This window comes from Tachyglossus aculeatus, chromosome 7 (genome assembly GCF_015852505.1).
Source record: "Tachyglossus aculeatus isolate mTacAcu1 chromosome 7, mTacAcu1.pri, whole genome shotgun sequence".
Lineage (NCBI taxonomy): Eukaryota > Metazoa > Chordata > Mammalia > Monotremata > Tachyglossidae > Tachyglossus > Tachyglossus aculeatus.
The window spans coordinates 56437740-56451547 of record NC_052072.1 but is presented as its reverse complement, the minus strand read 5'-3'; the positions used below and the strand labels follow the sequence as shown (position 1 = coordinate 56451547).

General features: G+C 38.7%; 1 protein-coding gene across 6 annotated transcripts in view; it reads left to right on the top strand.

The window, feature by feature from the left end:
* AGAP1 (ArfGAP with GTPase domain, ankyrin repeat and PH domain 1) overlaps positions 1 to 13808 on the top strand; it is a 777656-nt gene that overhangs the window by 618258 nt on the left and 145590 nt on the right. For all 6 annotated transcript variants that reach the window (XM_038749190.1, XM_038749187.1, XM_038749185.1 and 3 more), the window contains one exon: positions 5171 to 5332. In XM_038749190.1, coding sequence (XP_038605118.1) covers positions 5171 to 5332 — 162 coding nt within the window. The remainder of the gene's footprint in view (positions 1 to 5170; positions 5333 to 13808) is intronic.

Here is a 13808-nt window from a genome sequence, read left to right as displayed (position 1 = left end):
TGAAACGTGTCTTATGAGTTCTTGTGCTTCTGTCAAAGCTGGTTTCGATGTGGAGTAATGAGGCGCTTGCTTTTTTAATTTGGCGTGCCTTTTTTCTTTTCCCTCCTGCCCATATTTAACAATATCTATAGTGGTTGGCTGTTGGCGCACACCCAGTAATTGATACAAAATAAAATACATTATTTGTATTCAGTCAGTAGTATGAAATTGCATTCAGTGGGTTGAAGCTGGAACTCATTTACAGTTTTCTGAAGCTGGGCTTTCAGGAACCCTCTTTTCAATTTAAGGAATACCTTGTCAGGCAACAGAAGTAGTCAGAAATCGGAAAGCACAGCGTGTAAGCCTGGTCCATTTAGATTGCTCATATTTTAAACTAGGAGAATGTTAAACAACTTCTCTCGTGAAATGTGGTCTCATAACAAGGCCCAGGGACATTAATAAGCTCACCCAGAAGCTCAACATCCTGTTAGCTTGAAATTCAGCACTCCTGTTTGTGGGGAGGAGGGGGAAGAGAAGGTTATTCTCTTGGTCTTCATTCACTGCAAAGTAGCTTGACCCAAGAAAATAGGTCACTATATGGAAAGGCTATATATTGTCTAGGCATATGGCAGTAAATTAAATCTTCAATACTCATCCACTAGAAGCGTGGTAGAAGGAATCTTTCAAAGAAGCTAGGTCAAAAGCTCCACCCAGTTTTAAATAATTCCCACAAAAGATTATTTTAAATTCCTGGAACCTGGGTGAGTACAGTAATTAATGAAATTAAAAAATATTGTTCAAGTTTAAGTAACCCCCATAGAGTTGAGGAATATGTCTTTTTGTTCAAGCGATTCAAACATTGATGCGCAATCTAAAAATACATTTAAAATTGGCTTCCAGCTGAGAGAAGACCAGGCCTAAAATGCCACCCACTTGCATAAAATAGTCACAGACATTCTTTTTCTGGCCGATGTTTGTTCTTTTTCACAGCATCCGACAAAGACAACATCCATGACATCAGGAGCATTTCCTAATCTGTTTAACTCAATTGCACTTTGGACAATACCACACATTATTTTATATATGGTTGGATGTAGGTCAAGTGTCAACCCATATCACAATCTTAACTTTGTCACATAGCTGAATGAACTTGTTTATCAAAATAATGCAATTCACAGAGTAAAAATAATGTACTTACTGCTAGCTGGGCAATTGGCTAAGAGTGAAATATAGTATTAGATTGTACTTGAAGTAAAGGTGTCTTTGATTGCTCTTGTGGTCCATATAAGAATTTTTAGTTGGGGCATGATGACTCGAGAGGACACAATTGAATCTCCTTCCTCTAGTTTCTCCTTTTTATGAATGTAATAACAAAACTAATTTGGAGCTGCTCAGGTTCAACAAAGACCATCCGCAAGTTCGTTCAAGCTGTGCATCAGAAGGAAATAAGAATAATCACTCTAATGGTGCTAAGGAGCAGTGGAAAGAGCTTAGTCCTGGGAATTAGAGGATCTGGGTTCTAATCCCATCAATCAATCAATCAATCAATCGTATTTATTGAGCGCTTACTATGTGCAGAGCACTGTACTAAGCGCTTGGGAAGTACAAATTGGCATCACATAGAGACAGTCCCTACCCAACAGTGGGCTCACAGTCTAAAAGGGGGAGACAGAGAACAGAACCAAACATACCAACAAAGTAAAATGAGTAGGATAGAAATGTACAAGTAAAATAAATAAATAAATAAATAAATAGAGTAATAAATATGTACAACCATATATACATATATACAGGTGCTGTGGGGAAGGGAAGGAGGTAAGACGGGGGGATGGAGAGGGGGACGAGGGGGAGAGAAAAGAAGGGGCTCAGTCTGGGAAGGCCTCCTGGAGGAGGTGAGCTCTCAGCAGGGCCTTGAAGGGAGGAAGAGAGCTAGCTTGGCGGATGGGCAGAGGGAGGGCATTCCAGGCCCGGGGGATGACATGGTGCTCCCATCTCTGCCAGTTGCCTGCTGTGTGACCTTGGGCAAGTCACATTACTTCTCTGTGCTGCAATTTCTTCATCTGAAAAATGGGGATTTAGTGGCTGTTCTCCCCCCCTTCTTAGACTGTGAGCCTCAAGTGGGACAGGGATTGTGTCTGACCTAAGTGACTTGTTGACCCCAGCACTGAAAACAGTACTTTGGCACTTAACAAATACCAAAACAATAATTGTGCCTCTTCCAGTGCAGTGCTCTTTGCACACAGTAAATGCTCAATACAATTGAATGAATGAGTTAATTCCAAGTACTTCCTTTTTGAATTTGAGCAGCTCCAGAACCCTTTAGAATTTTTCTTGAATAGTCCAAGGTCAAAGCTTCAGCAAGAGTTAAAATTCCCCAAACTACTGGAGTGCACAAAAGAAAAGAAAAGAAAACCCAACAAAACAAAGCAGAACAAAATTTCTGGCCCTTCCTGCCTTGATTATTGTTGGAAAGAAAGAAAAAAAAGCCAAATGGTTAGATTTAGTTTTTCAAGAGCAAGCTAACATGGCTTCATATGCACATCAGAATAGTGACTAGTGATTGTGTTATTACTTGGGTGATAATATATCCATAGAAACATCTAGAAGCCACGTGGTCTAGTGGAAATAGCATGTGTCTGGGAGTCAGAAGACCTGATTTCTAATCCTGCCTCTTCCCCTTGCTTTCTGTGTCCCTGGCAAAACTGCTGTGTGACCTTGTGCAAGTCACTTAACTTCTCTGTGCCTCAGTTCTCTCATCTGTAAAATGGGGATTAAGACTGTGAGCTTCATGTGGAACAGGGACTGTGTCCATCCTGATTAGCTTGAATCTAACCCAGCGCATAGCTTGGCACATAGCGCTTAACAAATACCATAAAAAACACTGTTATTATTATTATTATTATTATTGTTCCACCAGTCTCTTCTACCCATCAGTGAGTCTGTGAAGGCAATCAAACAATCATTCATTTATATTGGGTATTTACTTTGTGCAGAGCACTGTACTAAGTGCTTGGAGAGTGCAATATAACAGCATTGGTAGATACATTATACCCACAAGGAGCTTAAAGTCTACACTCTAAGCTCACTGTGGGCAGGGAATGCATATTATTGTTGTTATATTGTACTCTCCCAAGCGCTTAATACATTGCTGTGCACACAGTAAGCACTCAATATATATGATTAACTGACCGACTAGAGGACTAGAAGTCCTAGAGATTAGAAGTTGCTTTAAAAGGCGGGGAGGAGGAGGAGGGGGAGGGCTGAGGCTTGGGTCCTAACTCTCTCCCATAGCTCCTCCCTCATCAGTGCACTTGTCCACAGATTGACCCACTCATTGGCTTGGAGGACCCCGTCCTCCACCATCACAGCACTTATGCACATATCTATCAATTATTTACTTATATCAAAGTCCATCTCCCCCTCTAGCTTGCAAGCTCATTGTGGAAAGGGAATGTGTTTACCAACTTGGTGGAATTGTACTCTTCCAAGTGCTTAGTATAGTGTTCTGCCCATAGTAAGTGCTCAATAAGTATCATTGCTAAGGATGATGGTGGAGGATTGTCCTACCATCTCCAATCTAATTAACACACTTCTCCTGCATGTGATGAGTACTTGATGAGAGAGAATGAAATGCATGAGCCTCTGATGGGCGAAAGAGAGTACCTGGCCCCTAAGGCTATAAAAGATTGAATAGTGGCCCTAGAACCAGGGGTACTCTGATTCAGCACCCCAAAAAACCATGGAAGGGGTCACTTTTTGGTTCTTTTGTGAAATATTTTTTCTAGTGATTGATTAAATACCTTCCTAATTTTTCAGTCTCACTTCGGGATTCTCTAAATTGATGCAAACCAGCTCAAAGTGATGAACAATGGGACAGAGAATGCAAATCCAAGATCGGTTTTATGGTAGCAAGAAAGGACAGAATACTCTACCTGGCATCTGGAGCCAGTTATTGGCTAAATACAAAAGAGCAGCCTACAAAGTCCACAGAAAATGGAATCAAATGAAATGATTCCTCACTGCTTATGTTGCAAAATCAGGCGTACTATTACTATGACCCATACCATAATAATAAATTATGGTTGCTAACCCATTTATAACTGGTTTTACAGTCAACATCGCTCTGTGGCATTCATCTTAATAGTTGCATCAAAGTAACTACTAAAATGGCAGTTTTCAAGGAGCAAGCATACATTTTCTTAATTAGTTCCCCAATTCCATGCCGCAGAGGAGTTAATATCCTCTTTAGCCTTGGAGTAAAGTAAAAAGCATAGTTCTCTGACACAGTAGGTACTCAATAAATACTATTATGGGCAGGAAATGTGTTTATCAACTCTGTTGCATTATACTCTCCCAAGTGCTTAGTACAGTTCTCTGTATGCAGTAAAGGCTCAATAAGTAAATAATAGAAGTAGAATAGCTTAGTGGATACAGCACGGGCCTGGGAGTCAGAGGACCTGGGTTCTATCTCACCTCTTCCACTTGTCTACTGTGTGATCTTGGACAAGTCAGTTAACTTCCCTCTGCCTCAATTACTTCATCTGAAAAATGGGAATTAAAACTGTGAGCCCCATGTGGGACATGGCCTGGGTCCAGCATGCAAGGAGCATGGAATAGTGGATAGAGCCTGGACCTTGGAGTCAGAAGGTCGTGAGTTCTAATTCCAGCTCTGCCACTTGTCTGCTGTGTGACCTTGGGTAAGTCACTTCACTTCTCTGAGCCTAAGTTACCTCATCTGTAAAATGGGGATTGAGACTGTGAGCCCCAGGTGGGACTGGGACTGTGTCCAAACCTATCGGCTTGCATCCACCCCAGCATTTAATACAGTGCCTGGCACAGAGTTAAGTGCTTAACTAATACCATTATTAATATTATTAGCTTGTATCCACTCTAACACTTAGTGCATTGCCTTGTACATAGTAAGCACTTAACAAATGGTATTAAAAAATACCATTCATGGATTGATTATTAATTGATTGAAAATAATCATAGCTTTCTCTCAGTAGGTGACACGATAGAATCAGAGGGAAAAAATCATTAGCATGTGTTGATAACCTTTGTAGCTCTGATACTGGATGATTTTCATGCCAGATTTTAAAAAATGAGATATTGGCCACTGTTGGAGAAATTTTTCTGTGCTTACTATTGTAGCTTTATTAATTTTCTTTATTTGTCTTTGTTTTAATTGCAGATACAGGTTTGGGAGATTCTGTGTGCTCTAGTCCAAGTATATCAAGTACCACCAGCCCCAAACTTGATCCTCCTCCATCTCCTCATGCAAACAGAAAGAAGCATCGCAGGAAGAAAAGCACTAGCAATTTTAAAGCTGATGGTATCTCAGGCACAGCTGAAGGTAAAGCTTCTCCTAAAGTAATTGACATGAAAGCTTGAATTATGTTCATTCATTTTCCTTTTTTTTGGTAATTTCTAAAATTACACACTAAGAAACAGTGTCAGAATACGACCTCATTAATCTCATAGGGCTTCTGTTTTCAAGCTAGCTTCTTTAGTCTTTTCATTCTTTCATAATAACAAAATTATGTCTCATTAAAGGGTGAAGTGCGCCAAAATGTTAAATATGAGTAAAAAAAATCTCTGTAGGGCTTTAGTAAACATTAGGCATCATCATCTAATAGAACAAATATTTACTTTTCTTTCCGGTGCCTCATCCCAGGCTTTGTCAAAGTCTTTAGCAAGACCCAGCGTTATTTATCTCCCAACTACACTATCTCACCAACCACACAACCAACCATTTACCATACTTTAATATAGTCACATGCTCTGATGCGTATGGTGCCTGCAATGTTTTATTAATGGGAGATTTTCTCAGAGTTAACTGTTGTCCATAAAGCTGATAAAATAAGGCCATTAAAGGGGCTACCTTAGAATTGTCTTTAGGTGCACAGTGGACATTTTCGGATGTTAATATCAGTGTTACCAGGGGTATCTATGTTTTTTCCAATCCTTCCCATTATTGATCCAGTTGTATATTTTTGTCTACTGTTGTGCCCGTTCATTTCTTTCCATTCTCTGAACCCTAAATTGAGGTTTCCTGCAGAACGTTTTTAGGTAAATTTCAGCGTTTTGATTTTTCTTTTCAAACAGCATGGCATAGTGGATAGAGCTTGGGCCTATGAGTCAGAGGACCTGCTCCACCATTTTTCTGCTATGTAACCCTGGGTGAATCACCGCACTTCTCTGTGCCTCTGTTTTCTCATCTGTAAAATGGGGATTAACTCCTACTCCCTCCTGTTTAGACTGTAAGCCCCCTGTGGGGCAGGGACTGTCTTGTACCTATTCCAGCACTTAGTGGAGTATTTGCAAATAGTAAGCTTAACAAATACTATTATTATTAGTAGTAGTATTGTCATTATTATTTTCTCATCATAAGCAGCAGCATATGTGGGTAGGGGAGTGTACTAATGAGGGTGAAATAGAGGGTGAAATGAGCCTACTTATACAGTATCAAGCAACATTTGAAATGCTGGGAAAAATGTTAAATGCTGTAGAAGTATGAATATTTCACTTGGTCCAATTTAAAAAAAATAACTGATCAACATCTTCTTAAGGCTATAATTTATCATGTAAAGAGTAGTGACAACAGCTTTCTAGCTTCACCTCTTGAAAAATAGGAGGGAAAGAAAAGAAGGGAGAATGACAGAAGGACTCAGATCATCTTACTCTCCATCGAACACATATTATTCTAACTCTGAGAGAGCAATAATTATAATTATTGTGGTATTCGTTAAACTCTTACTATGTCCCAAGCACTGTACTAAATTCTGGAGTAGATACCGTATAAACCGACCAGATTCTGTGTCTGTCCCACATGTATCTCACAGTCTAAGAGGGAAGAACAACTGGCATTTTATAAGAAAACTGAGGCACAGAGAAGTAAAGTGACTTGCCCAAGATCACACAAAAGGCAAGTAGCCAGAGCTGGGATTAGACCCAGTTTTCCTGACTCCTGGGTCCAAGTTCCTTCACTGGGCTAAGCTGCTCCTCAGACCAATCCAACTGAAGTAAATTCTGCTGCCTTTCCCCATAAATCTAACAATGTTAGAAGTATGTTACTCTGTGCTCCATCATACTCTCAGCTGGTATAGTTCCCATTGTTCTGATTAGCCTGGAGTCAGCCTTCCAAAATAGATGTCAACAAGGGGAGGGCACCTGCAGATGGAAGGGCAGGAAAGATTGTGGCCTAGTGGAAAAAGCATGGGCCTGGGAGTCAGGGGCCCTGGGTTCTAATTCTAGCTCTGCCACTTGTCTGTTGTGTGATCTTAGACAAGAAAATTTATCTGTGCCTCAGTTTCCTCATCTGTAAAATGGGAATAAAGACTGTGAGCCCCTTGTGAAGCATGGACTGTGACCAAACTGATCAGCTTGTATCTACCCTGTAGCTTAGAACAGTGCCTGGCACATAGTCAGCCAGTACCATAAAAAAGACATATCCCCGTGCACAGTGATCCTCTCTCAAGTGCATTCCTCAGCCACTGGAAGGGGCATATAGGTAAAATCATTCATCTTTATCCCTGGCAACATTTTGGAGGGAGTTTGCTGATGAAGTGTCAGCACTACCACTCCCAGACTGGTGAGAATCGGAAGTCGACAATCATTCTATCAAGCATCAGCAAATCACAACTGCTGCACAAGACTTCCTTCAGACTAGTGAATTCCAAGAAGTTGAATATGTGTTCCTCCCTAGCAGGTCAGATAAAAGGATCTATCTTTTCTGTTTGCTTTCTAGTTTGGAGATATTTTTTTCCGCTTTAGGAAAATGTCCTTTGTAATTCTCTATATATTCAATGTGATATCTCCCTTCCTTTGCCTTCAGCACACGCACCTGAAAAACTTTTGAAAGAAGTGGCTCTTCTCCTGTTTGTCAAGCAAAATAGTGCAGAATATGTTGCCCTAAACTAGACTTGCCCAAAGGCAAACAACCAGGTCACCCTGAAGAAGCTTCAATTAGAAATCCCAGAACTCAGAACTCTTCTTCATAAAGTGATTTTTAAATGTATATTTTGCTTGCATCTTTTGGAAAGAACAGTGCATAAATGCAATCAGAACAATGCCAAGAATTAAATAATATTGGTGGAGGTGATTGAAATGCACCCAAAAAAAAGCCTTACAATTATATGTGCCCAAATTAGAAATATCAGCATGATTGATCTAGACAAATAAGTATGTTTCATCGAGAAAGCATTCAACTGTTCTTCATAGCAGTCATCCACACTAATTATTAAAGTGACAATTCCCATATTATTAAATATTAGCAAATAAATTGGATGAATGGGAGAGGCATATGCTGAGAATTAATGAAAAATTTCCTGGTTTCCATAGGTATGAAAAATGTTTGTAGTTCTGTATTGCTTTTCACTTTTTCTAATTATAAATCATCTCCTATGAGTTTATAATAGAAGGAACTTCAACCAAAATTTATGTTGGGGGTTTTAATTTGTTTTGAAACATTTCAAACTTTACATTGAACTCTGATATTAACTTGATTGATAGGTGATCAGGTCAGTGATGATTAAGGGAAAAGGGCAAAAGATACATCACTGAATTTATTATGTAAAGCAGTAGATTGACCTATGGCTTTTCAAGACATTCAGTGTGTCCTTGTGGAACTAACTAAAATACGGTCTTGATGAGTCACGAATGTTCTCCGGTAATTTTGAGCCCTATCACATCTTCCAGAATCTGGAAGTTTGTGTGTAACAGAGGCTGTTGATGGGTAAACAGGAGACCAAATAACACCTCGGGCTGAGAAAGCCTACAAAAGAAGCCTAAGGAAGGAGGCATCTATGGATGGGCTGGAAAATTGGGGTAGAGCCTCATCTTCTGTGACCCCTGTTTAGGCCTGGTACGGTACTGGACCCCAAACCCAACCCACAGCTTTTACCAACCGAAAGTGCATGGTGCTGAACCAGAAATGCCTAGAAGTTTGCTTCCATCTGAAATGGTATGGAAGGACAAAAAAACAGGACCAGAGCGTGGTGGGGGTAGGGGAGGACCCTCTTCTTGACTGTAAGCTTGTTGTGGGCAGGGAATGTGCCTGTTTATTCTTAGAATGTACTCTCCAAGTGCTTCGTACAGTGTTCTGCACACAGTAAGCACTCAATAAATATATTTGATTGCCTGACTAAGTGGTAATCTAGTTCTGCTTTGTGCCAAACCAGACTGAGCCCAGGAATTCAGATCCCCACACCTGCAGGAGATCCAGAACCCGAGCAAGATTATATTTTCTTGTTTCTGTCTTGACCTGATCCTTGCTCCTCTGCCTTGGCACGTGCCCTGGCTGCCTGGGCACTTCTTGTGCTATAGGAAGTGTAATGCTTGCCCCTCTAGATTGTGAGCTCATCCTGGGCCAGGAACGTGTCTGCTAATTCTGTTGCATTGTGCTCTCCCAAACTCTTAGTACAGTGGTCTGCACATAATAAGCGCTCAGTAAATACAATTGATTGATATTTGCTCCTCAGAAGGGCCTCTGTTTTTGAATTCTTATTTATAGGTCTGGATTTTAAAATGATGTCACTAATTAGATGCTTGATCCTTCTCCTTGCAAGCAGCAGCTGGGAAGTCCTCTGGAGGTGTCATGATTCGAAGTATTAGAAATAGTTGACTTTGCTAATTTTCAATACCAAATCACTTTGTCTTGCCCAGGCTGGGTTCATGCTCACTGACAGCATTTTGGCATCTGTTTCGACCTCCTTAAGCCGTCTGTTTCTTTCACAATTGAAACAGTGTCCAGTCATTGCAGGGATAAGGCACGGATGGAGAAAAAAGACTCTTCAATAAGCCATGTTTGCAGAGGCTCTGTTCAGTTCAACAAATCTAATGGTTTATCTCTCTACCTGGTTGATGGACAAGCGTATGGGCAGGGAATGTGTCTGCCACCACTGTTGAATTGTGCTCTCCAAAGTGCTTAGTACAGTGCTCTGCACGAAGCAAATGCTCCATAAATGTGATTGATTTATTCAGTGCAAGAAGGAATGGATTCTTGAGGAGGTGACATTCAAAATACTTGATTTTAGCAAAGGATACCAACCAAAGTCTCCTTCCACATTAGTATTGTAGAGTTGCACTATGTACTTGCAGATAACTTTTCATTTTGACATTCATATTTGTTTGAACAGTTAAAAATACTTCAGCAGTATTAATGGTTAAGAGATTATTGCCAAAATTTGTCACTTCTGGTAACGCTGATATTTCATACACAAAATTCATTGAATTGCAGTAGAATGTCATTATTCACCAGGAAATGAAAAGAAAAAGGAAATGGAGTAAGAGTAAAATGTTTGAAATGTTGCCAAAAGACAATGTAAACACAAAAATCAGTCATTTAGTAGCATTTAGCTTTAGTTGGTATGGGTCTTTGCTTCTGAAATACTGCTGCCTGGTGACTGGTAAATCAAGGCAGGAGCAGCACTTATTTTAGAGATTTAAAATTCCTGCCAATCCCAAATTTAAAAACATGCAATTGTCCCATTTCCTGATCTTAAAACAGAGATTGAGGTAAAATGGGGAGCTGATAGGAAATTCTGGAAAATTGCATAAATGAGATTGATAGTCAATGAATCCCTGAGTGAAAAAGTAACTGAATTCCAGAACGTCGTACAAAAATAATGTGATATTAAAAATAAAAATTAACTTTTCTATCACTGTGAGTTTTGAGATATGGGTATTTCTAATATCCAGCCACAAAATTAGATATCATTTGTATAGAATTCAGAATTCTAACATTGTTCCAGCAGTTGAAGTTGGCCACCCAGTTTTTTAAAAGTCATGAAAATTTCTGCTTATCAAGTAAATAAAATAGTGCACTGCGTACCTTATATTGTAACATCAATTTCAAATGTCTTCATGTGTGAACTTTTTAAAGGAATAGACATTTACTTTTGTGAACTTTGTTTTCATGAAAATCACTTAAAATGTTCCATAACACAGAATGATAGAGGAAAACACTCAAAAAAGGTGTGTAATATAGACTCATAAACCATGGTATTTGTAGTTATTGACATTAATACAAAAAACATGTTGCAGTATTATACATTTTAAAATAGTACCTCAATAATATATTCTGATATCATTATTTGCTATCCTAACTTTAACCTTTTGCTTCCTAAAATATTTTTTGTTTTATATTTAAGATGAAGTATGTGAGTAGAATACTTAAATGGGTGCCAGTTTTAAAACGCTAAGTCCTGTCATTGATAATGCTTTTTTGAAGCAATGCAACCTAATGAAAAGAATCCAGGACTGAAAGTCACAAGACCTGGGTTCTAATTCAGACTCTTAAGTGCCTGCTGTGTAACCTTGGGAAAGTCACTTAACTTCTCTGAGCCTCAGTTTCCTCATCTGCATTCACTGGGGATTAAATACCCAATCTCTCTCCCCCTTAAACTTTGAGCCTCATGTGGCAGAAGGACTGTATTTGATCACATTATATCACATCTACCCCAGTGCTTAGTACAGTGCTTGTCACATAGTAAATGCTTTATAATATCATTATCATTACCATTATTATTGATTATTATTATCATCTTGAAGGGAATTTATCAAAGTATTTTTGGCACTTGAACTGCTCACAAATTGGGATAGATATATAGGTTAAAGAGAAGTTTGTGTCAAAACATTTGAAAAGCACCGGCCTTTAGTAAATTTTAAATTTTAAGGGATAGATTATATATTCCTGTTTTTTCCTTAGAGGGTATTGATGATGGGAATAAACTTTCCAGCTGTTTTTATTTTCTCAGTTTGGAGTTGTCTGGCTTTCATACCTGGGGCATGGCCCTCAAATAAATATACCTGAAATGTATTCTGTGTTTGAGTGCCTGGAGCCCCCTAAAATGCTACTCTAGGGATTTGGAAGAGTTAGAACACCTCCCTTAGTACCTAGAGCCAGAATGTGATTAATCATCTAATCCTCAAAATATTCCTGAAAAGTGGGACCCATTTCCCTTTTGCAGGTGTAAAAGATGAAGCCTAGAGAACTTAAGTAATTTTCTTGCTGAAAGTCAGAGAAAGATTTGATTCTTTCAATGGGAAATGAAGTTTTGACAGTTGATGGAGCCCTCTGAACCCAGAACTTTGCTAAACTCCATTGTTCTATTTTTCTGAAATTCTGAAAAAATACATTAATCAGTCATATTTATTGAGCAGTTCCTATGTGTAGAACACTGTACTAAGTCCTTGGGAGAGTACAATACAAGAGTTAGCAGGCATGTTCCCTGCCTACAATGAGTTTACAGCCTAGAGGTGGAGACAGACATTAATATAAGTAATTTATAGTATATAATTTAAATATATGCACATAAATTCTGTGGGGTTGAGGGTGGAGTGAGTGTCAAATGTCTAAGGGTATAGGAGAGCATATTCATGTATTTGGATAGCCGCATTTTGATCTGAAGGATATGCCATCCTATACCGAGCTAGTAAACATTACCATTTAGCAGAATTTTTAAATCCAAAAACTCAATTGTCTTTATTGAGTAGTTGAATATTCAAATACCAATATGAACAAACTTTTGAACTTAGTTGTATTACCTTGGGTCTTAATTTTGGCTTCTCATATTGTCATTTTGCTACTGATGCATTCTTCGATTTTCCCGTTAATTTTTGGAATTGCCTAGACATAGCCCAAGATGTCCATCTTGCTACAAATTTTCTTCCAATAGGAATCTCATAATGCCTGTCCTTCTGTTAACATTAGGGAAAGATTGCCAATAGTTTTAGTCAGTAGTAAGTGATGGTTTAGCATTCTTGATGGATTGATTAATTATAGCGGCATTTCTTAAATGCTTAGTATGTGCCAGGCACTGTACTATGCCCTGGGGTAGATAGAAGATAATATGGTGCCACATGGGCTCATAGTTTCAATAGAAGGGAGAACAGATTTTGAATCTCCATTTTGCAAATTAGGGAACTGAGACCCGGATAATTTCAGTGACTTGTCCAAGGTCACACAATAGGAAAGTGGTGGAACTGGGATTAGTTGCGTCCAAAGTTGCAGACTTTGCAGAATACTGATTTCTTTCCATTTCTACTAAATATATTAGCTATTTTAGGACTCATTTTACTTCATTTATTTTAAAATTGCCTGGTCTACAACTTTATGGGGGAGAGCATAGCTGGAGGTGTGCATGTAACATATTTAATAGACAGGTGGAAGGCATCAGTTTACTCCTAAGGACATCCATATTGCCAATATTCAGTCATTCATGTATTCAATCGTATTTAGTGACGACTTACTGTTTGCAGAGCACTGTACTGAGCTCTTGGGAGAGTACAATACAACAATAAACAGAGACATTCTCTGCCCACAACAAGCTTACAGTTTAGGAGGGTAACCACTTAATGCTGATTGTAAAAAAATTCTGAATTGGTTGTTGGAACTGCTGATTATATGCTAAAGGTGGCAAAAATAAGAGAAAGAAACCTCCTGCATCTCTTAATGGCCTTTATGAGTGACCTTACTCTTGACTAGTTATGTGAAATATTTAATATATTCTTTTAGAGGAAACCTCACACTCTAAGAGCTTAGTATTAAGTTTTTGATCATTCTCAGTGTTTTTAAGAAGTAACCATTAATAAGCAGTTGAGCCTTGAAGTAGTTTATAAATCATTCATTTGTGATGGTGGTCATGCAATTTGGGGATTATACTTTGTGATCCAGAAGTTGATTTGTTTCTTTTGTTAATCAGAAAAAATGTACATATCAATGCAGTAAGGTACCTAAGAATTGGCTATATTCTTAGGTACCTTACTGCATTGATAATGTTCATTTTTTCTTCTTTTTTGGATTAATAAATGGGTTAATACAATATACA